Below are 25,323 nucleotides of genomic sequence, written 5' to 3'. Positions count from 1 at the left end.
TCATACATTGATTTCTAAAACCTGTTGACATCCAATTTTCAAAATCTTGGATTTGCTTATGGAATCCCTAGGTACATCCAAAGAAGAATTCAGTGTCCAGATCTTTGAATGTGAACCCCACTGAAGAGAATCCACTGGGAAGTGATGATGGTGCTGAAACTTCAGCTAAAGATAGAATTTGCAACAGCAGCTGTCTAGCTGAGAATGAACATAATAAAATTGATAAAATGGTTATAAACTCCAATGTAAAGGGAAAAGACCAGCAGGAGTCCAGTTCTACAAGTTCCTCTGCAAATGTCCATGTTGGATCTAGAATCCGTACAAAGATTGATGGATGTGGTCAAACCCAAAGCTGCTTACCTCCATATATTGGCAGACTTCCTGTTCCCTTTGGACAACTACAGGCTTCTCACTGTAATTTACTGACAGGCATCCAGAATGGATTAAATAATGGACATCTTATTTCTACTTCCAAGTATAGCTCTTCAATACTTGGTTCAGGGCTAGTGCTTGTCTCCACTACTATTTCCTCTGTTAATATCTCTAATGTAGATATAAGTACTAGTTCTGATTGTTTATCTATGTTGGCTGATTGGGAAGATGTAGCTTTAATACCAGAATCACAGCATGAAGAAAATACAGACTCTGTGAAGCTTAAAGATGACCCAGATGCAAAGACTTCATCAGTCTCTGGAGAAGGGATGGTTTTGAAAGAACCATCTGTGAAGAATTCAGACTTTGAATGTTTGGAGCAACGTAATGAACATTTGGAGGCTTCTAAGTCTATTGTGTACAAAAGTCCTAATACTACTATCTATGATGTAGGATTAGCCCAAAGGCAAGCCTTAAATTGTTCTGCTTTTAAGTTACCATCTGCAAAGGTAAATGCTACTTTATCAAGTACAGTATTAATTGGAAATCATTCCACCCCTTTCTCTCAGACGCCTAAGAGGAAACCATCTAGTCCGAAAACTTTACCTCCATCAAAAAAACAGTCATTCACTGTACATGAAGATGAAGCTTCATCTTCTGATCAGCCCCTATCTTTGAGAAATTCAAGTTCATACAAAGTGCCTACTGTTCTCTTAAACTCCACAGTTTGCCTGAACCAATCTTTAAAAGCTGTGAAAAGTGACAAACTGACTCCACCCTTATGTAACTGTGGTCGAAGGGCTAAAAGACTAAATGTGTCCAGTGCTGGTCCAAATCATGGCAAAGTATTCTACAGTTGTCCTGTTGGAAAACATGAAGGGAAGAAGAGAGGCTGTGGATATTTCAAGTGGGAGCATGTACTTCTAAAGGAAAAATCCACTAATGCTATTTCTACTCTTTCCCCCACTGCAGCTGGTTTAACATCTCCTGGAATAAACTCAGATTCTTCAGGAAATTCTCACAGGAAATATCCGGGTCTCAGACCTTCTATGAGAACTTGAATATTAATTAATTTTTGTCCAAATCTTAACATATGCTAAGTGTTCACTCATACCACAAAAAAAATTAAGCAAATGATGCCACAGATTTCAATTTTATGAGGATTGGGCATAAGTGACATTGCTGGGCTTACTTCAGATCAAAATGGAACTCGTGAAGCATAAGTGGAGACAGTCAGACATTAATAACTTGAGAAAATTTGAGGAGGTTAGAGTGACTAACATGAAAGTATAAGCAGCTGGTATCCCAAGTTTTAATATTTTTATTCTCTTATCAGGTATTTTAGATTTTTTTTTTTTACCAGCCCAATCCTTAAATATTAGTGTTAGTGATACAAATTTTGTTTATGTGACTACATTTTCCTAAAAATACATCTGTATATAAATAACTCTTTACAATGTATGCATATATCTTTAACTGTCTGTCTAAGAAATGATACTTGAAGCAGTAATGATGGTTTTAAAATTATTTTATATAGTCTTTATTATTGAAATGAAATAAAGATAAACGTACATTCCTGTGACATTTTGAGTAAATAAACTTAAAAGTACCATAGCAAAAATGTTAGCCCTTCAGTTGATGTAACATTTATTTTTCTATCAGTCTATCTCTAGTCTCACACCATGCTCATTACACAGTGTCTGGGACAGTCAAATGTTGTGTCAAGGCAGATATTTAGATACCTGTACTTTATTTAATAACAGAGACTACCTTGTAAATCCACCCACTTTCACTAAATGACTACTTAAATTCCAGGATTATCATAAGTGAAAACTCAATTTTGGGAAGATTTTCCTACCCTAAAAGGAAATTTTAGGGAAAATATTTTTATGTATCAGTTCCAACCACTGCTTACTGTGAACATAAATATGAATGCTGAGAAGCAAAAGCATAGTCATTGACTTGAAAATGTATGCGTAAGCCCTAGATTACCAATTTACCAGGGTTATGGGTGCATTAAAAATGTATGATAGAAAGAGAAACAGTTGTAGTAGAAAGGATTAACCAAAAAATATCTGAGAGCTGTGAACCAGGAGTATGCAAGCAGTGAGTACAGATGCTTATTGCATGTGTATTATTTAAAACTAACAGATACGGAAAACTGCTTATGCGGGTTAATTGTCTTTACAAATTTTTGTTTTAATAAATATATTAACACTTAAACTGAGGAAAGCCTTGCAACTTGATTGCCCAGAACACAGGAGGAACTGAATGCAGGCAAGTACACTCAAATTTGTTTGCTCCAGGAGCTTGGATGTGAACGCTGTTGAATAAGCATCTTGGATATTGAAATGCACAAGAACACACAAACTTTGCTATTAAATTCTTATATCCAGCCACTACCACAGGTAGTAATTTTTAAACAGGAGTAGGATTTAGGCCAGACATGCAATCATGGATCCTGGTATCATCCTGTCAGAACTTAACAACATGTTTAGTGACCTGGCCTGGAAATGTGGACTATCTTGAATAGCAAGTTTCAGTGTTTAATAAGCACTTTGAGTTGGAAGATGCAATAGAAATAAAAAGTGGTGTTTTTGTTTGCATGTCTATTTCCCAGCATGCTTTTCTAGTTAATAGCTAGTTCATAGTAGTGCTAAGGGGTGAGTTTTGGAAACATGGGTTTGGGGCTCACTACTATGTACACTGTTTTCCTGTGTGCTTTTATAACTAGACAACTGGAGTGAGAATAACAAAACTAAGGTTTTTTAACTGAGACAAAGTGCTTTTAGGCTTTTTATGCCTAGAACAAATGGGAAAGAATGCTCACCAAGGATCTAACCCTGCATTGCTTGCATAGCCTAAATTTTCACTACAGTCAGTGAAGTTTTAGTTGTGCATACAATGCACGATGATGCTCTAAATTTGTAATATGTATAGTAGGTCAAGAGAACAAAAAATTGCACCATATATCAGCAATATATAATATTTTTGGAAGAACAAATTATGGAAAATAAACAGTAGATAATTCTAAGCTTTTCCCCACTCCTGCTTGCGCAATTCATTTCTTCTGATCTTCCCACTGACTGTCTTTGGCAACTGTTGAACAAACTCCACCTATTGGAAAAGAGAAGAAATTACAACTAATACAATATATAGTAAGAGGTAGATAATCTGCTCTTCATGTGTACAATATTTGCTCTCTTGTACAGACATGGAAGACATTAAATCGATCCAGTTATGGAAAAGGAAGACATTTTCCATGAGATCTATTGTAAGGAGTTTAAATGGATAAAAGTATCAGCAACAGAAAGTTTAGCAAAGGAAAAATAGATTCTTTTTGAATAAATAATAGATTATTTTTGGATTATTAAAAATCTTTGACTTTATCTTTTAAAAATCTTGTAGGCCCATCACTATGAGAAATAAACTGATGATCATGATGTACTGAAACTTTAGTGTCAAACTTTTAAAGATTCTGTTCCTCAGTTTCTCAATGTCATATTCTTTATGCTGGAAACATTTTGCTAGATGGTTCTCCACCATAATAAAATGTATAGTTTGCATAAAATTTTGAAGAAATTCCAAAACTGGATTAACAGTTGGTAGACTTTATAGTTATAAAACATCAACCGGTTACATTTCAGTGCATCTTGAAATAATTAGTTTATGCATCTTTCTGACACTGTTACTATAAATGTTTCTTGTTTAGTAATTTGCTCTTTGAGGAGCAACTTTTGTTCCCTGTACCCAGCCAGAATAACTAAACTTTGTGTTGGGAAGCTCTTTGGGACAGGATCTCCTTCTAGCCACTGCAAGTCACTGAGTGTTAGTGTGGCCATTCTGTAGCTGCTTTTCAGCCTCAGGTTTCAGTAACCTCTGCAGCTTTTCTGCCCTCCTTATCGTGAGGGTGATCTGTGGTTGGGGAGTCTGTATTATGACAGATCACGCAATGCCACCACCCAGGAGTCTTTGCAAATCTATGTTGGCTTTCAGTGTTCTGCCCCTTCCATGCAACAGAAATGCTAAAGGATGAGCCTTATGCACCCTGCAGGAAAAGTAAGATTTGTTCAGTGCAAACATCAAAATACATGCATGTGGGCTAAATGCATCAGAGCAGGGGTAGGCAACCTCTGGCACGCGTGCCGAAGGCGGCACGCGAGCCGATTTTCAATGGCACTCACACTGCCCGGGTCCTGGCCACCGGTCTGGGGGGCTCTGCATTTTAATTCAATTTTAAATGAAGCTTCTTAAACATTTTAAAAACCTTATTTACTTTACATACAATAGTTTAGTTATATATTATAGACTTCTAGAAAGAGACCTTCTAAAAACATTAAAATGTATGGCACGCGAATAGGGTGACCAGACGTCCTGATTTTATCGGGACTGTCCTGATATTTGCTTGTTTGTCCCACGTCCCAACCGATGTTTGGTCGGGACGCGGGACAAACAAGCAATTTTGCCCCCCGCCCCGACTCCGCACCCTCCTTCCTCCATTGGATCCCTCCCCAAATCCCCACCTCTTTCCCCAACCACGTGGCATTCCTCCTCCCTCCCAGGCTTGCACACAGGCTGGGGCCAGGAGGGCAGTGCGAAGGCTGCTTCTGCCCTGCAGCCCCCTGGGCAGCGCAGTGGGTCCAGGGGCAGTGTGGAGCAGGCAGGGGGCAGAGACATGCATGGGAAGGACACACTCCTGCTGGGAGGGGCCAGGCCCGGCTGCCTAGTTCGCCCCCTGCCCGGGTGGGTCCCCAAGCTTGCCACGGCCAGAGAGGGGCTGCGGGGGCGAGTGTCCCAGGTGGGGCGGAGCGGAGCAGCCTCTGCTGCGGGGCCAGGGCAACGGAGCCCGGGAGCGGCTGGGCCGGGAGCGGCAGGAGGGGCCCGGAGCACAGCTCGACTGCACAGCTCGGAGCCCAGGCTGGGCCCGGGAGCGAGGGTCTGGGGGTGTATCGGGGGTAGGAGCCAAGAGTTGGGTGGAGATGGGGCTGTGCCACTGCTGCCTGGCGGGGGAGGGGGGGGACACGCTGGCTGCTTTTTTTTTTTTTTTTTTTTTTTGCCCCCCTCTCCCCCCACATCCTGATATTTCATCTTTGTCATCTGGTCACCCTACATGCGAAACTTTAAATCAGAGTGAATAAAAGAAGACTCAGCACACCACTTCTGAAAGGTTGCCGACCCCTGGATTAGAGGATTAATGATATGAATGGCAAATATTCCCCCAGAGCCTATTATAGACACTCTAGAGTCTGCAGCACAGGGTTTCTATGCACTATTTCTATACCATAGAATCAAATTTAGCATTGCTATAAATTCTTTAATATAAAGTGGAGATAGGTAGAGCTATGAAATTCAAACAAACATATTTGCTGTTGACCTGCTATTAAATGTAGCAGAGAGGGCAAAGAGCGAGGATTTCTATTTCAAATATCCATTGGTCCTTACAGTAGAGCTAAAATGAAATCCTGTGAGTCTGGAGAAGACGAAAGGATAATTTTAAGAGAACCTATTTAAGATAGGAATCCATTCTCAGGCAACACTGGAACCACAGCTCCCAAGTAAGTGTATATATTTTTCCAGATTGTGTGTCCTACTGCTCTTAATTCCCCTTTTCTCCTATCCATTTTTCTGGATTTCTATACTATCCTTGTCACTCTGGTATATGAACATCTACAAAGGGTATATCATATGTTTGCTAAAAATAAACATTGAAAATGGGAGATGTTAGAATAATTATGTTTACTCACCTGTCCTCTGTTAGCTTCTTATTTTTAATCATGGCAGAATTTGATTTGTGATTTTTATCATTTTGATATATCAATGCTTAGTTTTAAGCATTTTTTCAATGTTTATCAATTTCAGTTTTCACAGGGCAGAAGAGTATCGATTTTAAACTTTTTATTTTTATTTTGACATTTTTCACAGCTATGGGAAATTATGGGGGGGGGGGTTGGACAATATTTAATGATAGTAGATGTTGAGATTCAAAAAGTTTAAGCTTTATAACTGTTAAAAACAAACTGTCAACAACACATGTCAAAATATACAAAGTAAATATGCTTAAATCAAACTCGTTCTCAAGCAGCATTTTTCTTTCTTTGCCGGTCTTTAAATTTAGATTATTTTCAATGGAAATGTTTTTTGTTTGGTTATATATACGGTAAAATCAATGTTTACTGACATTTACTGATAGAAATCTAAACCTGTCAAGCCTGCTTATGATTTGTATGGGGGGGGCGGGTATAATAAAGCTTTTGTACATGGAAGTTCTCTTATGCCACTTGTTGACTAAATGTAATGTAATTATCTAAAATACTTATGGTTAAGCACTTACCTTTCTTGGATACTTGTATGGAGCAGTGACCTTTTTAACGTGGTCCTGTAGCTCTTTAATCAGTTTTTCTGGCTCATGTGAAACATAGTCAGATGCCAAAACAACAAAGGCTTTCACCACCTTAAAAGATCAAATGTTGATGAAACAAAATGCACATAATACAGTACAAGGTCTTAGTGTTTAACAAAATTCACTTGCTGACACATTACAAAGTAATTAATTTACAGTGCAGGTACAAAAACCTTTACCAAGGTGAATGCCCCATTAACAATTTGAGTCCAGCAGCTGCTTATAGGTGTAATATGCAGGAAGTGGAGTAAATTGCAGCCATCCTTATCTTTAATTTGCAATTTCAACCTATAGGGACTACAAGTCCCAGGATGAAAAACTACATAAGCAATATGGCTGCTCAAATGAAGATATGGCATGTAGCGAAGATTGCAGTTACTTTGCAATGCAGCGATGGCCCCACTTCAGCCACCCCTATGTCTAGATGAACATTAAGAATTTGCTGAGGGCTTTGATGTGAATGGAACGTTTCAACAATTGTTTGGAGGAGCCAGCTGCCTCAGAATTCTGTTTAAGGCTTTTTTTAAAATACCTATTTCTATAAAAAGTCCAAGCACATAAGATATCTTAAGTCCTTTACCTCTCCTCTGATGGGATCTGGGCTGCTGACAACAGCTGATTCTACTACTGCTGGGTGCTCGATCAGTGCACTTTCTACTTCAAATGGTCCAATACGATATCTTTAAAATGAAGAAAAGTCTTTTATTGTTATATACATTTATTAGTTGGCGAAGTTTGCATATAAAACAACTGTGTGTTGGCATCATCTGCATTATTTTAGTCCTAACATTGTAATGAATGCACACACAAATTCTTACCCAGCAGAATTGATGACATCATCATCTCTTCCAACAAACCAGAAGTATCCATCTTCATCTACAATCCCCCTGTCCCCAGTGATATAGAAATTCCCTTGTAATGTTGAGTCAGTTCTCTCTGGATCATCCTAGTAAACATTAAATTGTATTTGACAAACATTAACCTTTCTGCAAATAAAAGAAATTATACTCTAATGTATGCAAGAAACTGATCTCATTTTATTCCAGCTTTTAATTTATATTACAACATAATTTAGCATGCAAAAATTCAACTTTGCTGAGTAGTCCATATCATAGTGATACGTATTAAAATACCAGCAGATATGAACAACATGAATGGAAAACATTGTTCATATTCATAATTCTGGATTGAATACAAAGCCTATAATGTATGAAATAAACAGAGCAAAACTCAACAGATGTGGAGTTAATATATAATTGTTGTGGGTTATGTCTTTGACTAGGTTTTAGACGTGTGTTTTTAATCATAATGAACTACCCAAAATATGCATCTTGGCCCACCACATTAGGAACCTTTGAGGATTATGGGCTGAGATGTCTGTTATGTAGTATTAAGTTTATTTGGGGGAAGATTTCCCAGCTCTTATTTTCCTTTTTGTCTCTGCTCCTCCCTTTCCCTCCACCCCCTAGTTGTCAAAAAAAGATGTGTTTTAGGTTGACCAATCCTAGCTAAGAAAGGGGATATATATAGCTCCCTCTAAAGCTAACTAAACTGACTCCTGGATTGGCTAGAGGGGGTAATTTAAACATTGATATTTCCTGTCCCTCCCTCATTGCACTGTTGGGATGGCATGGTCACAGTTGGTTTTAATAAATGAAAAGTCTTGTTAGCTTTAATTTAGTCTGCAATAGTAGTAAAGAGGAAGTACATGTACATTGCTTCTTATCTAGTATTACTTTCCTTTCAACCATATAATGTATCATATTCACTTTTTCTAGAGAGCGGGCTCTGTTAGTGTGACATCCTTCACGTTTGCAGCACCTGCCATCTGTAACAGCCTTTCTGTAACTTTTCATTTTAGTGAAAATCTGGTCTGAAAACAAATCTCCCTTGCCAATTCATCTTAGTTTCCATCTTTTGCTATTATTTATCCATTTAGTTGTATCTAGCTTTGTAAACTTGTGGGGTATAGTCTGTGCTAAAGAGACTTTGCAGACACTTAGATTGTAAACTCCTTGAGGTGGGGATCATCGTTCTGTTATGTGTTAGTACAGCACCGTGCATAATGGGGATGGAATCTCTAGGTGTTACCACAATACAAATAATAATGTCTAGTTTCAGTGGCTGAATAGTAATTGAATTTTATAATTTTTGTGTGTTTTACACATATATAAAAATAAGGAATTTAACAAGTGTGAAATTTAAATTTGTGAAGTTCCTTACTATATATTGAGTGAAAAGACAAAAAGGTCTCGTAGGTTTTGCTTTGATGGCGATATCTCCTTCTTCTCCAGGAGGCAGAGCATTGCCGTGTTCATCTATAATCTAAACCCCAACAAAATACACAGTGGTGTTATCTTGGCGTTTAATTTAAGCCATAATTTTCATTAAACTAATAAAACCTGCATATTTATTTGGAAATACTGAGTTTAAAAAGTCAATAATAGAAGTGACTGTAACCAGCAAGAGAAGCTTCCCCTCCTAAATGAAACAGAAGAATAAATTTTCACCTGAAGATTCCAAAGCACTATACAAACATTAATTAAGCTTAGTAACACCCAACTGAGCAAAAAGGTATATAGCAATTGAGCGGTCGGGAAAACTGAAGTGCAAAAAGTTGCCCAAAGACTTGCCTGCATTAGCAAGTCAGGAGTAGACAATACTGATTTCCAATATCCTCTAACTAACTCTTCCACTGAGACTGGTGTAGGGCAGTGACTCTCAACCTTTCCAGACTACTGGTGTAGTCCCCTTTCAGGAGTCTGATTTTTCTTTTGTTTCCTGAAAAATTCCTTACTTTCTCATTTCTACCATATAACTATAAAATAAATCAACTGGAATATAAATATTGTACTTACATTTCAGTGTGTAGTATATAGAGCAGTATAAACAAGTCATTGTACGAAACTTTAGTTTGTACTGACCTTGCTAGTGCCTTTATGTAGCCTGTTGTAAAACTAGGCAAATATCTAGATGGGTTGATGTATCCACTAGAAGACCTCTGCGTACCTCCAGGGGTGCATACCCCTAGTTGAGAACCACTGGTGTAGGGATGTAGTGCAATCACTCAGATAACATATATGTATAGTTCAATGTATCATCATATGCATTTTTCTAGAGAGAGTTTCTCATTCATTGTCATATCATCCTTCCCTATGGTGTAACTATTGAATGCAGCCTGGGCTTGTTTTTGTTTTTTGTTTCCCCTACTGATTGGCTTATCTCTACCTGGGACCAAGCAAGAAATTTCACAAACTATCTAATGAAAATTTGTATAACATAAGAGGAATCTGACTTTCTGGAGAGCTAAACTGAAAATGATTCAGCATGGGGGGAAAATCCTCTCTGTGTCTACCCTAAACTTGCTTGAGCCTCCCTGAGGAGAAATCAGTACCTTCTTGCTTGGAGAAAAAGGTCCCTAGGGCTTACAGATCTGCTGCACAATACCTTAACGTCATATGCTGGAGACGGCATTCCCATTGAACCTGGTTTAATTTTCATTCCCTTGAAAGTTCCGCAAACCAGCACCTGCACCAAAAGGTTTTTAGAAGTAAACTCTGCGATCTCATGTATTCAGTTTTTAATTTATATTTAATATACTCAACTAGTCTGGCAAATAAAGTTACAGTATATAGCAACCTCTCCGAGAAACAACAATGAATGCTTCATTATAATCATACATTCACTGAGTAAACTTCTAGGGACCAAATTCTGCCCTCAGAATTGTGCTTATAGCTCCAATTGAAGTGAATGTGAGTTGTGAATGTAAATCTTTAACAAAGGCAGAATTTCACCTGTGATAAAGAGGAATATGCTTTAAAAAACACAGAAGTATTAAGTCCCAATCCAAAGCCCACTGGAGTGGGAGTTCTTCCACTGACTTAAATGGGCTTCTGATAAAGGCCTTAATTTTCTGGGTGACTTATTAAAACTAGATTTTTCCATCATCATTTAATATTACAATTGATTTTTCCCTCTGAAAGATGACATGACTGTATATTATTTTTTCAAACGTATTTTCTTAGCAGTCTGAATGGAATTTACTTCTGTGTTTTTTAAAGCATCTGACTATACCGTTTCTGTCTGGCCATAACCTTCATAGATATCCAGCCCGGTTTGCCTTTTCCACTGCTCCATCACTTCTGGGTTGATTGGCTCCCCTGCACTCACACAGTGCTGCAGGCTCTTGAATTTATAGCTTTGTATGAAAGAGAAAAAGGATTAAAACTGCTACAGTAAGGAAATACATATAAAGTATTTAAAGGGGTTAAAACTGCCACAGTAAGGAAATACAAATAAAAGGCAGATTAGATTCTTTGTGTCTCTTCTTTTAGTAGAAATGTGTCAAAAGGAGTTGATTCTGTAGAGGAATTGAGGGGGGAGGGATAATCAGATCTTAAATGACATGAGTTGCTGAGTTGGCTTATGCCCTGAAGCATGAGGGTTTATATCCTTCCAGAACTCTTGTTTTTCGTTTGTGTGTATGTTTTAAATCCTCACTACCGTAGCTGTGGAGCCTCTCATATCCATAGCAATATAAAGTCTTTTTTTCATCGCTTGGCCTCAATGATACCTTGTGGCAATGAGTTCCACAGGCTAATTGTTCACTGCATGAAAAGTAGTTCCTGTTGTTAGTTTTAATGGTCCAGTCCTGCAAGTGACTCCACATGAGCAGACTCCTGTGCCTATGCAGAGCCACACTGACTACACTGGAGCTCTGCGTACGCAGACCCCTGTACCCACACACAGCTCTTCTGAAGCCAGTAGGGCTCCATGTCAGTGCTGCACCTGTGTGGAATCACCGACATGATCAGAATCTCAATTTGCTGCCTTCCAATTTCATGAAATGGCTTCTTGATCTTGTATTTCTAGAAAGGGTGACTAGAATTGGCTGATCTACCTTCTTTGTCCATTCACTATTGTATCCCTTTATCATGTCTCCTTCCTACAGAATATACATAAAATATTTATTGAGCCCAGTTCATTTTAATGTAATTGCATGAAGTTAAACTGAAGATAAATTTGGCACATCGTGGAAGAATGCACGTAAAACTGCAAGTTCCATATTTTACAAGATGTTAAAGGTAAAATAGTCTCTTACTCTAAGCTTTCAATAGGATCTTAAAATACAGAAGAGTATTGGCATTGAGCCCTAATGATTTTATCAAAAGCTTATTCATGCCATAGTAGCATTGTCATAATCACCAATCCTTGTACATTTCAGTCAAACCAATTTGATACAAACATAACCTGGTAGTTATTGTATTCCAGGAACACCAGTAATGGGGGAAAATATTTTGATTGCCCTATCAAAGTGGTCTTCCTATAAACTCGGACTATAAAACAAAGCTTAAGATCTGATTATAAAAGTATATTTCCAATACTAAAACTCAAAGTACTGTCAGTGCTGCTAAACTGCTTTTCAAAGTCTTGCTAAATTTGTGGGAGTTATATTATCCCCATGTCTCATATTATGGTACTCTGACTTTATTTCTAATACATAAAATTCAAGACATCGAGAAATACACAGCAAAATTTCTGTTGTACCATTGTAAACCTTGAGTAACTTAACCAAACTAAAAGCAGAATTTGGCTACTGTTTTGGTAAAATATGATGATCTAATATGATAAAATATTTTGATCATCGTTTACCTGGTCAGATTATGCTGCACAAGCAGTCGATAAGCAGTTGGAGCAGAACAGAAGGTTGTGATGGGAAATCTGGACAAAGTCTAAAGAATTTAAAATAAAAACTGTCTAAATGTTGCAACCAAAAATAACAATGCTTCCCACAGTTATTTTACTCCCAAGGAAACCTAAATGTAAGATATTTATGTATTTATGAATGTAATAGTGCCAACCAATTTATGAAACACATGAACATTATGCTGACTAGCCTTGAAAATACAGCAAGTGTTGAAGTCCTAAATACTTTTTCGTCTTTAAATAGCTTTTATAGTTAGCGTCACATTCCAAGCATCTTGTCACAGAAGGGTTTGCATTCTCAAAGCATTTCCTTACAGTTACAGCTCGTATTACTCAGAAAACAATTGGAACCAAAAGTATCATCTGTAAAACATTCCCCAAATATTCTGACGCTAGCTAGTGTTTTCCAGCAATCAGATTAATAAAAGGATATGCAATGTTAAGGACACTACCTTATAAGTGCAGCTTCAGTAAGGAGACCATAGTAGTAGGGATGTGGAATATCCCATATGAAGTGAATGATGCTTGGCTGTTTCTCATAGCATCCAAAGTTGTATGTGCAGGATATTATAAAATATAATACCAATGCCAATTTATAAGGTTAAAAAACTCAGTCTTGTATCATCTCCACTCTTCAGTGTTGAAATATTTACAGTTCATGATTGAAATGCCATACAAGATGCTCATGTATACACTACTTTGTTCACTGTGTAATAATAACACTGCAGAGGATCCTAAAGTGCTTTACAAACTATGGTTCCAGTCCTGCAAATGCTTGTGTGTGTACGCTTCACTTTATGACGAACAGTAAATGTTTGCAGAATCATGCACTGTAACTAGGGTTTTGTTTTGGGGGATTATTTATTTCATTTTTCAGGGTTTATTTTTAGCAATTTTTGAGTTTTCTGTAGATATTCAAAAATCAGGGGTCTTGGGGCTTTCTCTTTGTATATATTGTAATGAGTAATGTATGTTATGTACATTACTCAGTGTTAGAGCCCCATATTTTTTCAAATGTAAAACAACAAAAATTTTAAAAACAGCATACTATACTTACTCCTGCGACTTCTGTCCATGGGGCTGGGCTTAGCTCCCTGCTTGGAGCATTGCAACCTGGAGCACAGGGTCACAGCACCACTCAGGTTTGGCCCATTTGCCCTTCCAACATGACATGGGGGAGACAGGCCAAATTTGAGTAAGTGGCATTGTGACCTGGCATGTTGGATTGCAGCACCCCTCTCTCAAATTTGGCTGGCAGTCTCCCTGTCGTGACAAAGGGGTGTCTGAGCCGAACCTGAGTGGCGCTGTAACCTCTGTGCACCAGCTTGCAATGCACAGAGCAGGGAGCTGGGCCCAGGCCTGTGGGAGAGAGGCTCCTACTGCAGGGTGAGTACAGGGTGAGTTCTCTCTGCAACACCCCTCACAGCCTCCGACCCCCTGGGGGAAAGATCTGACACCGCCTGGACCTCCCATCCCAGAGGGAGGACCCAGCCCCCCACCCCTCCCAGACCTCCCATAATCAAACAAAAGAAAAGAAAATCCGCAAAAAATAAAACAAAAAATGATAACAAATAAAAATGTCATGGGCTCTGCTCAGTATAGCAGTATAGACTGTAATGAGTAATCTCTTTGTAATGTTCCCTAATGCACTTTAACATAGTACTGTTTCAAACGGCACTACATTAACATGCACTAAGGAACTTTTAGTGTGCACCAGCAGGGTCTATACAGACCAATTAATCATAGAATCATAGAACTGGAAGGGACCTCGAGAGATCATCTAGTCCAGTCTCCTGTACTCAAGGCAGGACTAAGTATTATCTAGACCATCCCTGACAGGTGTTTGCACAATACGGTAGCGCGCTTTAGAAATCACATCCCCATAGTCACATGACTGCTCCAAATAGATAAGCGCTTAGTTACAAGTAAGCATTTCCAGGGTTTTTCTGGTGTTTACTGGATAAACACTGATATCTTGTTCTTTCTTTTATTTTTAAATTGGGGGTGTTTTATCTCTGTTTATTGGTGAAAACCTCAAATCAGAAGCCCTAACTATAAGGTCTGCTCAGCAAAGCACTTATGCACATGCTTACCTTTGATGCCAATGTGATTCACACACCTAATTGAAGGTAAACGGGTGCTTAAGCAATTTGTTGAATCAGGACCTATATAAATATATATCACTTCTAAAATGTGATTGGTGACCTCTTCGGTAAAGAGCTGCAGCCAAGGAGCATGTTGTCTGCTGTGCAGTGGGAGAGGTGAACATCTGGGCAAGAGCAGCAAGGGAGGAAAACCATGCTGTTAGGAAAATGCCATTGTTCTTGTAACTTACATCTAGGACAGTGGTTGGGTCAAAACGTGGCATGCTATGTACAAACACACATGCCCCCTGAATCCATGGTGCAAAAATGCTACTCCAAGCTGACTTTGCCCAGCCTGTGTCTGATGTATTCCAGAGTATGTCGGAGGAGGTTAAATCCAGCCAGTACCTGGTAAAGAAAAATCTGTGAACAATTTTTTTTAAACAGAATACATATAAAAATGATAACAGCAAAAATATTACTGGGACAAACAGTCACTATCTTGTCTTAATTGAGGTTAGCGAACTGCTGAAACCCCAAACAAGAGTAAGCCACCAAACATGGCCACTGTGTCATTATTACAGATTAGCTTTGCATTTTTTCATTAAAATATTGTACCAGTACAAAGGCTTATGATGTCTCAAAACAGAGCATCTTGAATTCATATTTGTGAATTTGTAGGGGATTTTGTTCAGTTTGTTTTTCGGGGGGTAAGAGTTTCTCATTTTACTTTACTTTTATTTGGTTTTCTCTTATCTATGATTACTTGCCAGTCATAGTGGAATGTACTACAGTATCAATGTTATTTTCCCAAGGTAAAATATCCCATTTGCAAATCTGAGCTTTCATAAAGTTATTTTGTTTTTGTGGGAGATGTTCTGTACATTTCTCATATGCTGTGATAAACCCATGCCTTTATAAACCTTATAAATCCACAAACTTTCTCTCTTTATAAAGGTCCTTGCAGATGGTTTATAAATCACCTGAGCTTCTTTGAAGATCCAGTAGGAGAGGTTGGTTCCCTTCTTAATAGATAGTTTTGGATTTTTTTTTTAAGATAAGAAAAGCAACTACATACCAGTGCTCTGATTCAAGGTAACCTTAACTGGCTAGTGGAATTACTCAAATTAATTCTTGTCTCCTGGAACAATAATCTTGTCATGAATTAAATGGAATTTTGATATTTTCTAAGCTATTGAAACAGAGAGATATTAGTGAAGTGCTATGCTTCCTTCACTGCTGCCGTGTGACCATTTTGAAGAAATACCCATGTGGTTTAAAGCAGTTATGATCCATACCTTCCATTTACAGTCAGTCCAATGCCATAACTACTGTGGGAATGTTCAGTCATTTTTGGAGACCCTGTTGTTCCACTGGTAAAAAAGATGGTCATTGGATCTTGATTCCTCGTGGTCACACACCTATGATCAGCATTAGCGTTTCTTTAAAAAATACAAGATGGTGAATAAAGTAAGTAAAAAAATATAACTTATGGATCCCAGATGATGTTCAAATAAAATAACCCTTGCAGAGTTACAAGAGACGGTGCTTATCTGAACTGAAGGGAGTAGCTTTTTCCCAGGTTTATCTTTAGAGAAGTGTGACTACGTATCAAGGATAATGCGCAGAACTTGGCTGCCTATTAACAGGTCAGATGGCATGAGATCTGGCTTAAAAAACAAACAAACTGCAAACTTTACATTTCAATTTTCCCCTTTTTTTCTTTCTCTCACCATCTGCATTTAAAATTTTACATTAAAAGAAAATCTTGTGATAGTAATCAACTAAAAGGGATGTCTACATTTGGAATTAGGGGTGTGATTCCCAGCTCTGTGCATTAAAAATAGAATTTTAGGCTAGCTGCCCTGCCCCTAAGTATGTGTCTAAGGTTTCTGATGGGCACTTATTTGGGATAGCTAGCCCATCTCACCGCTTGTGCCTCAGTGGCTGCGTTATATTTTTAGCACTCTAGCTTGATGAAAGCTAGCGCGATTATGTGTCCTCAAGCTGGGGATCACACACCCAGTAGAGAGCCTGGCCATATGCCAAGGAAATAAGTGGGAGAGTACCTTGGCTCCACCCACCCACAACACTAGTAAGCACAGCCGAGCTGGGGCAGTGAGTTATACCAGGGAAAGCGTTAGCCTAATTATGAAGAACTGAGTGTGAGCCTTTGATCAGTATGTTCACACCTTTGTGAACTGGGACCATGGAATCAATGTTATTATCTGAATACAGCATGTCCCAAGCCTTTAATAACTGAGCCCCACTCTTTTAGGCAGGGCCAGCGGAACCCATTAGGTGACCTAGGCGGTTGCCTAGGGCGCTAACATTTGGAGGGCGGTGACCGCGGCGGCCAGATCTTCGGCCGCCCCAGTCGTCGGCGGTATTTCGGGGGCGGGACCTTCCGCCGCCTCTGTCGGGGGCGGGATTTCAGGGGCGGGACCTTCCACCGCCTAGGGCGGCAAAAAAGCTGGCGGTGCTCCTGCTTTTAGGAAAATAAAACCAATCCTGCCCCCATTTTAGCCCCATTATGTTAGCAGGGCAGCATGGGGAAAACTAGCATTGCCAATGTTCTTTGCCAACAACCCCCAGCTAGTCCCTTGCATCCTCCATGGGGGGTGTTCCACCCCTGGGGAAATGCTGCCTGAACATGTATTTTGTGGTTAAATACTAGTTCGTACACACTAAATACAAACAAAACGGGCACTGGCCTATTTCTGGTTCCTAACAGTCAATAGAATTACATGCTCATTGGTATTTTTTTCCAATGTTCATTTCTCCTCCTTCTAAAGAGATGAAAATATTTCACCATATTCAACATTAACAAACCAGCCACCAGGCTTTTCTTTCATGTTACTGCAGCACTTTGACAGTGGCAGCTACTCACGTAAATAGGTCTTTAAAGTTCAGCCATCCTTCCCTCTGGTCCTCTGACACAATTAGCTTGAATTTCAAAGACTGGCATTCGGACACAATGCAATCTACAGCTGGTGCCAAAACATCATCAGTGATAATACACTTTGCCTTTGATGTTTGTACTCTATGGAGAATATCTTTTGCTGTCAACTGTGTTGTCCCAGGAATAAGGATAGTTCCTAAAGGAGGAGCCAGCTTTAAAATTTAATAATAGGATTGTACAAATCTATTAACTAAATTCTTCCCACCTCACTCTTACTAATAGATCCACTAGCATAGAAGTTATGTCTGTGAATAGGATTTGGTTCTGTGTTTGTACATATATTGCTTTTTCACAGACTGAATTATAAATTAGGATCAATATAAATTAGCAAGTACTATCACACAAAATGTCTTTAGCATAGTGGGATAAGAGAAACTAGTAATAGAAAGATTTCCCTCATATGAAAGTGATAGACTTGTAAGAATGATGGGTTCAGAGGTGAAAGTAAGCTGGTACAGCCCGGTACGGCGTACCGGCAAGAACCAGTAGGCTGTGATGGACCAGACCTGCTGGTGATTTAAAGGGCCCGGGGCTCCCTGCAGCAACTGTAGCTCTGGGCCCTTAAAATTGCCTCCTGAGCCCCACTGCCAGAGCCCTGGGGTAGCGGCGGCAGGGCTACAGCGGTGATTTAAAGGGCCCGGGGCTCCGGCCGCTGCGGGGAGCCCTGGGCCCTTTAAATCACCGCAGGAGCCTTAGCGGTGCAGTGGGGCTCGGGCAGCACCCTAAAGGGCCAGGGGCTCTGCCGCTGCGGGGAGTCCAGGCCCTTCAAATCACCGCCCGAGCCCTGCCACTGCTACCCCGGAGCTCTGGCAGCGGGACTCGGGCAGCGCTTTAAAGGGCCCGGGGCTCCCCGCAGCGGCGGAGCCCCAGGACCTTTAAAGCACCACCCGAGCCCGGTTGCCGGAGCCCCAGGATAGCGGCGCCACGGCTCAGGCGGTGATTTAAAGGGCCAGGGGCTCCAGCCCCTGCGGGGAGCCCTGGGCCCTTTAAAGCGTCGCCCGAGCCCTGCTGCCGGAGCCCTGGGGTAGTGGCGGCAGGGTTCCCATGGTAATTTAAACGGCCCGGAGCTCCCCTGTGGTAGTGGCAGGAGCCCTGGGCCCTTTAAATCACCCCTGAGCCCTGGGGTTGCCAGCCGCCTCTGCATCTGGGAGCTCCGGGGGTGATTTAAAGACTCAGCTGCAGCCGGAGCCCCAGAGCCTTTAAATCTTGATTTAAAGGGCCCCGGGAATTTAAAGGCCCCGCCTCTTCTGGTTGAGGCCATGTCTCTTCCGATTGAGGCCATGCCCCCTGCTCAGGACTCCAGAGTACCGGTAAGTCCTTTAAGTTACTTTCACCCCTGGATGGGTTGAATATTTATTAATAAGAGTGGATGGGTTAATGTCTCTTAGGAGTTTGATAGCTTCACCTTCTTCCTTCAAACAGTATCTTCCTTCCATTCCTATTCTTCATCATATATCTCATATGTTTTACTATGGGAACCAATTAGCAACATAGAGAAAAGCCCTATATAAAAGACCCTATTCTACCAGCAGCCTGTGTCTATATGCAGATAGATAGATATATATAGATTATTAGATATGTGATTGGTTATACTAGAGAGGGAGGACGGACTTGTGGATAATGGTCTGGGCTTGGACTCAGGAGAGCCGACGGGCTTGTCTACACTTACTGGGGAATCAACGAGTGGCAATCGATGCATCGGTGGTTGATTTAGCGGGTCTAGTGAAGACCTGCTAAATCAACTGCAGACAAAGTTACACTATTCACATAACTCAAATTGCGTAACTTAAATTGAATTTCCCCTGTAGTGTAGACAAGGCCTCAGTTCTAGCACAGATTTCCTCTGTGACCTTAGGCAAGTCACTTAGGGCCTGATTTTCTGAGCACCCATGCCTCCCACTGAAATAATTAAACTCTCTGTGTCTCACTTCCCCATCTGTAAAATATGGATAATACTCCTCTGCCTCACAGGAGTGTTGTGAGATAAGTTATTAATGTCCATGTGGCACTGAGATACTTTGGGTTTTATTAAATATTCAGACTTAGAAAAGCCTAAATATTTAACAAACCCTGTGGCAAAAACTTGGCCAGACAAACAAATATAAATGTGTGCTATTGCTCTTGCGAGCATATGATGGGTACATTTGCAGTTTGTCATGAGCAGTGGACAGTGATACAGGCACATAGGATAGTAGGCTTTTATTAATGGGAGAAGTAAAGTATGCCTGAAAATCCAATAGTACAAATGAAGACAGATCTTGATGTTAAAAGCATTTTTTAGCTGTACAGCATTGGTGTTTCTCATCATGGATGTGTTTGTAGTTTTGACCTCATTAATTACTGATTATTGATGATTTCATTCATAACTCCTATTATTTTTACTAACCTGTTCGCATACAAGCCACATTTACTAGCCACCATTCTGGTATCCGGGGTAGAATCAGCATAACTCTGTCTCCTTTCTGCAGACCACATACCTCAGAGAGGACATTGGCCACTTTTCTGGAGCGGAATCCAAGCTCCTCAAAGTTCCACCTCACCTCATCGCCTTTATCGTTTACCCACCACAGGGCTAGCCTTGTAGGCCTCTTTCCTTCCTAATGAACGACACGGCATGTTGTAAGTGCTTAGCTTGATATGCATGTAACCGTCCCTCAAGTCCAACTTTCCAAGACAGAGGAATGTTCATTTCTTATACACAAAGGCAGAAATCCTCACCCCACTGAAATCTGTAGAGTTTTGCCATTGACTTCAATGGAGCTGGGATTTCACCCCAGATTTAGAATAGTCTATAGATGTCAAGTTCCTTTCCTGAAGCTAACACATTAGATAATGAGAAAATGCTGCACAATGGCTAGTGCAGAAAACTGAGGGTCACTTTGGTTCTGGCCATGCCTATATTTTCCAGAGTGGCCTGTAATTTTGGATGCCTCAATGTTTGGGGGGTTGTACCCAGATAGATACCTACAGCCTGGGTTTCAGGCGGGTGGAATACCCGCAGCTCATACTGACTTCAACTGCAGTGGGGGGTGCTCAGCACTTCTTTAAATTAGACCAAAGGTCCAAAAATCTAAACAGCCAAAATCATAAACTCCTTCTGAAAATGCAGATCTAAACCTCTCTGAGTCTGATTCTCCATTTGTCAGCAGAGGTTACTGTGTGTGTTGGGGTGTTGTGTGGATAAATTAACTGATGCTTGTAAGATGCATTGAAATCCTTGGCTAAAACTTGCTATCGAGGGACCAAGTGTTATTTAGAATCATAGAATATCAGGGTTGGAAGGAACCTCAAGAAGTCATCTAGTCCAACCCCCTGCTCAAAGCAGGACCAATTCCCAACTAAATCATCCCAGCCAGGGCTTTGTCAAGCCGGGCCTTAAAAACCTCCAAGGATGGAGACTCCACCACCTCCCTAGGTAACGCATTCCAGTGCTTCACCACCCTCCTAGTGAAATAGAGTATAGGTTATGCCTAGCGTGCTAGCTGAGATCTTCACTGGAGTGGCAGAGATCTGTACATACTAAGAACAATTTCCATTTAAAGTAATATAATGTGTAATTGTCAGGCATCGGTACAAGGTGAGTAGATTTTTATTTGTGCATTTTAAGGAGAAATCCTGTGCCTCCTTCCTTGGCCACAGACCTTTTCTTCAGATGTTGATTCTTGAAAAATGTTGCTTGCATCCTGTGAAAAGTTGTCTTTACTTCCCAAGAATGATAACCTCATATTATGCAATAGTGATGATTCACCCCCATAAATTTTATCACCCCCATTTTTCCGACAGAAAGACTGAGACACAGAGAATTTGTGATTTGTCTATGGGTCTAATCCGGCATCTCTTCTACCTATTACTAGTATTTATATTATAGTCATGTCCCCAATCCAGACTGAGGTCCTTCTGTGCTAGGTTTTGTACATACACACAGAGATAATTCCTGACTTGAAGAGTTTACATTCTAAGTAGATACGACAGATGAAGGGTAGCAAGTGAAATTTGCAGAAGGGAATTGAGGCACAGAGAGGTTAGGGCTTGGTTTACACTACCAACTTATATTAGTATAACTATGTCGCTCAGGGGTGTGGATTCCTGAGCGATGCAGTTATACCGACCTATCCCATGATGTGGACAGCACTATGTTGACAGGAGGTCTTCTCCTGTCGACATAGCTACCACCTCTCAGGGAGGTGGAGTGCCTACGCCAACAGGAGAAGCAATCCCATTGGTGTAGGTAGCATCTTCTACCTACCGTGGTGCAGCTGCGCTGGCGCAGCGCTGTAAGTGTCAACGAGCCCTCTGTGATTTACTCAAACTCACACAGGAAGACAGTGGCAGAGCTCAGATCTTCTGAGTCTCAGGGGAGCGTCTCAGTCACAAGACCCTCTTTTCTCTGTTACTCATGCTCACAGTCTCATTGCACTCAGGGAGGCTATTCAAGTAAGCAAGAGCTATAAGAGAGGGCCCAAAAGCAGTGTAGCATCTATAACTTGGGAATTCCTGGCTGTTAGTCCTATACTCCAACGGCATTGCCTCTCTGAACTGAGAGGGTTACCAATCTGTAGCCAGGAAGTAATAGCACTTGCTTCTGCCAACTATGTTTTTCCTCTGATACCTAACACGAAAATCTTAGCATAAGGAAGTTAAAGGAATGTTACCTTTTCCATTTCAGTCCATTTGTCCAGCACATCGGTTGCAAAATTGAAGTACTCTGGCACCTCTGGTTTGTACTGTTGTTTTAAGGATTCATAGTTTAAAAAATTCTGAGGAGCCAATACCCTGTAGCCTTTTTTAGAGAATCGGAAGGATGCGGTCAAGGGAGTCCACCGGAACCTAAAGCTTTGGGTTTTCAGTAAAAACTGCACGACAGCACAAGCCATAATGGGTCCTTTCAGGTTATTCTGTAGTCAGGATAGTCTTTGTGGACCATCTATCTGAAAGACACACAAAATAAACAATTGCCATGTGGTTTCAAAATAGAATTAAAATGTCCTTATAGGTCAATTATGAAATAATTGAACATTATAATGCACTTTCTTAATAAAAAAAATACCTGGATTAGCATGTGCCCCTCACTTTGAACTGTTATAATATTGTCACAAATGTATAAGCTGGTTGTGCTATGAGGGTCTCTTACTGCAATTGTTCTGCTTCACTCCAACCAGAAAACAAGTAGGGCTGAAGAGCACCTATCACAGGCTCCAGCTGTCCCTGATAACTGCCACCCCCTACCTCACTGGTTTTGCTTAAAAAGTGTGTCAGTGTTTAGCGGGAGAAGACTCATAAACTAGCATTCTGCATTAGTCACCAAAGCAGGGATTAAACCATTGCCACTTGTATAAAACAACCCCTGTAGCCCCTCAATGAACCATGTATTCATAGGTATTTCAGAGTCAAGAAGAATACATGGTCATGGCAAAACCCCAGATGTATAGGCAGCGGCACCTCAAGCAAAGATGGCACTTGTAAGAGGTTTTAGCAACAGAGGGACTGTTTTATCTCACACCAGGGTACATGAGTAACTGCACTGTTGGAAAACTCATGTAAGTGAGCACAAAATCAGGCAGAGTGGGGAAGATTTTGGAATACTATCTTCTTTCCAGGGTAAATGTGATCAGTGTTCAGTCCCCAGCCTGTGTCTAGAGGTGGAATGACTCAAAAAAGATCAATGCATACTTGCTATAATGATTGTTCTTTTTAGTATTTCACAAGCTGAAGTAGCTATTCATGGAAAGCAGAACTAAGTAACAAATCAATTCTAAACAGGTTCATATACTGCCCTCATCACTGTAGTAGCTAAGTGCACCTTCCAGTATTGCAGTAAGCAACGTTACTACCATCTGTCACCTGTGGTCATTCTTTCTCTCTGCCCCTAGACTGTGCTATGTGCCTATATATTTGAAGCCCTGCACTTGGAATGAAAAGTGGTAATAAGAGAAGACTCTGATTCTGCTTTAGAATTGAAAACCACAATAAAAATGCCTAACAATAAATTAGGGGATTCAATATGCACATGAAAACGATTCTACCACCGGGTAGAAGGAAGGAATTAGAATGGGGAGAGGGGGCTAGCCACAGAGGATGCACTTTTTAATTCATTTATGTCTGCTGGACAGCCTGGAGATAGTCATGCTCCACCCTTGGGATTGCTACAGCAGTGTCTTGTAAATCCTGGACCCATGGGGCACCATCACAGAGAGACCAATAAAGACCAGTATACAGAGACAGAAGGAAAATATCAGCATGAAATCTCTGAAACAACCACGTGTTTAAACCTTGGATACAAAACTGTCTAGGAGTCATTTATACTCATTGGTGAATTTGCAGTTGAGGACCTGATTCTGCATCCCTTGAGCACTGAAACTCTAGTCTCCAGAGCTGTCAATGTCGCATCATTCATGGGTATTAATATTCACATTAAAAAAAAAAAACATACTCCAGCTGCTAATATTTCAATTGCAATGTATAATTGAGAGGCACTGGTATTGCTATGCTCTTGCAAATACATGAACATACTTGACAGTCCAATCACATTAACCATGCCTTTTGGTTGAGTGTAATCTGAATAAACAATAGACACTGCAAAGCCAGAATGTAAGAGATTGAAAAATAGCAGGGAACACATTGTTCTGCAGAGTGCACCAACAGTCTTGTGTGAGTTAACGCCTAGCCAGAACATTACCTGGTACAGCAATATGTTTAGTAACTTGACTGTATTCTGCAAGGAGCAGCATTGTCCTGTTTGCCAGGCGCAGCATAATAACCTTTGGCCATGCTTCTGATGGACACAACTCCTCAATGAGGCCAGCAGAGATGTCAAGCAATGAGATTTTAAACGTCTCCTTGAAACACATGCAGCAAAATTCATCCTCACAAGAGGGAGAAGTTTTAAAAACTTCCTGATAATAGATCCAAAGTGAAGGACTCGCCAATATCCAAAGACCAAAACCTAGCAATAAATCTGGAAACGCTGGAAGCTTCTACTTGGATAAATATTTACCCAACGGTTAAACACAGTATGCAATGCCAAGTTTGTTCAATGATGTTTGTACTGAATAAACAAGCACCAACTAAGGAAAAGGAGGCGGTTTAGGACAAAACTGATCTGTGGCGTTCAACCTGCACATGAGCTACAAAGAGACACAGGAGACACTCACTTATGTAAAAGAGTGGGAAAGCCAGAGAAAGAGGACCGAATATGAACAAGGCAGAGAAACACAGATGAGAGGAAAACTAATACTGGCACTACACCAAAAATATCCCTGGCAGCTCCCCAGGGGGTTCAGTCCCCCTTTGCCATCCCCAGAACCAAACCTTATCTGCACCTCTTTCAATCATCCTCATTATAAGAGACACCTGTCGTTTCAGACCCAAATGCCCCACTGCCTCGCACAGTTGGAGGGGCCTCTCAGAGTTGTCCTAGCTGATCTCCATCAGAAACCTTAACTAGACCATATCAGCCCTTAACTAGATTTAATGTAATAGACCACACTGACTGTGCTAAAGTAATGACTCCCACAACATCCCACACAGTGTCCTACTGTGTTACTGTGCCTAGTGCCCCTTGTTTGGGGTCCCTGCTACGCACCATGTCCCTCAGAGACACACAGATAACAGTGCGCTGCTAACCCTGAACGTGGCATGAATGCTCCAGACTCACACGAAGGGCTGCCAAATCCTGCACACACAGGAAAGAAGCTGATGTTTTTCTGCACAACTCCGAAGCGAGGTGGAAAGTGCAGGATATCCTGTTCCCTCCCACCAACAACTCCCGAGGGACTCCGGCTGTGCACTGATAAAGCACG

General features: G+C 40.6%; 2 protein-coding genes across 14 annotated transcripts in view; one reads left to right on the top strand and one right to left on the bottom strand.

Moving 5' to 3' along the window:
- Window positions 1–1,998, top strand: part of ERI2 (ERI1 exoribonuclease family member 2) — an 11,749-nt gene extending 9,751 nt beyond the window's left edge. For all 6 annotated transcript variants that reach the window (XM_054041697.1, XM_054041693.1, XM_054041695.1 and 3 more), the window contains exon 9: window positions 72–1,998. In XM_054041697.1, the coding sequence (XP_053897672.1) occupies window positions 72–1,433 (1,362 nt within the window). In that variant the 3' untranslated portion in view covers window positions 1,434–1,998. The remainder of the gene's footprint in view (window positions 1–71) is intronic.
- The window catches only part of LOC128844201 (acyl-coenzyme A synthetase ACSM3, mitochondrial-like), a 25,559-nt gene extending 236 nt beyond the window's left edge, over window positions 1–25,323 (bottom strand). The window contains exons 1-14 of one of the 8 annotated variants that reach the window (XM_054041702.1): window positions 25,148–25,322; window positions 22,177–22,452; window positions 19,911–20,121; window positions 17,453–17,660; window positions 15,861–16,004; window positions 14,814–14,970; window positions 12,425–12,504; window positions 10,847–10,970; window positions 10,220–10,300; window positions 8,996–9,097; window positions 7,591–7,718; window positions 7,353–7,452; window positions 6,704–6,823; window positions 1,883–3,489 (exon numbers count right to left, since the gene is read on the bottom strand). In XM_054041702.1, the coding sequence (XP_053897677.1) occupies window positions 3,403–3,489; window positions 6,704–6,823; window positions 7,353–7,452; window positions 7,591–7,718; window positions 8,996–9,097; window positions 10,220–10,300; window positions 10,847–10,970; window positions 12,425–12,504; window positions 14,814–14,970; window positions 15,861–16,004; window positions 17,453–17,660; window positions 19,911–20,121; window positions 22,177–22,398 (1,764 nt within the window). In that variant the 5' untranslated portion in view covers window positions 22,399–22,452; window positions 25,148–25,322 and the 3' untranslated portion in view covers window positions 1,883–3,402. Of the gene's footprint in view, window positions 1–1,882; window positions 3,490–6,703; window positions 6,824–7,352; window positions 7,453–7,590; window positions 7,719–8,995; window positions 9,098–10,219; window positions 10,301–10,846; window positions 10,971–12,424; window positions 12,505–14,813; window positions 14,971–15,860; window positions 16,005–17,452; window positions 17,661–19,910; window positions 20,122–22,176; window positions 22,453–24,200; window positions 24,506–25,147 lie in introns of those variants that run through there. The other 7 variants (XM_054041703.1, XM_054041700.1, XM_054041701.1 and 4 more) reach the window with 7 other exon arrangements.

Source organism: Malaclemys terrapin, chromosome 10 (assembly GCF_027887155.1).
Source record: "Malaclemys terrapin pileata isolate rMalTer1 chromosome 10, rMalTer1.hap1, whole genome shotgun sequence".
NCBI classification, from domain to species: Eukaryota; Metazoa; Chordata; order Testudines; family Emydidae; genus Malaclemys; species Malaclemys terrapin.
This window is presented reverse-complemented; position numbering and strand designations above follow the sequence as displayed.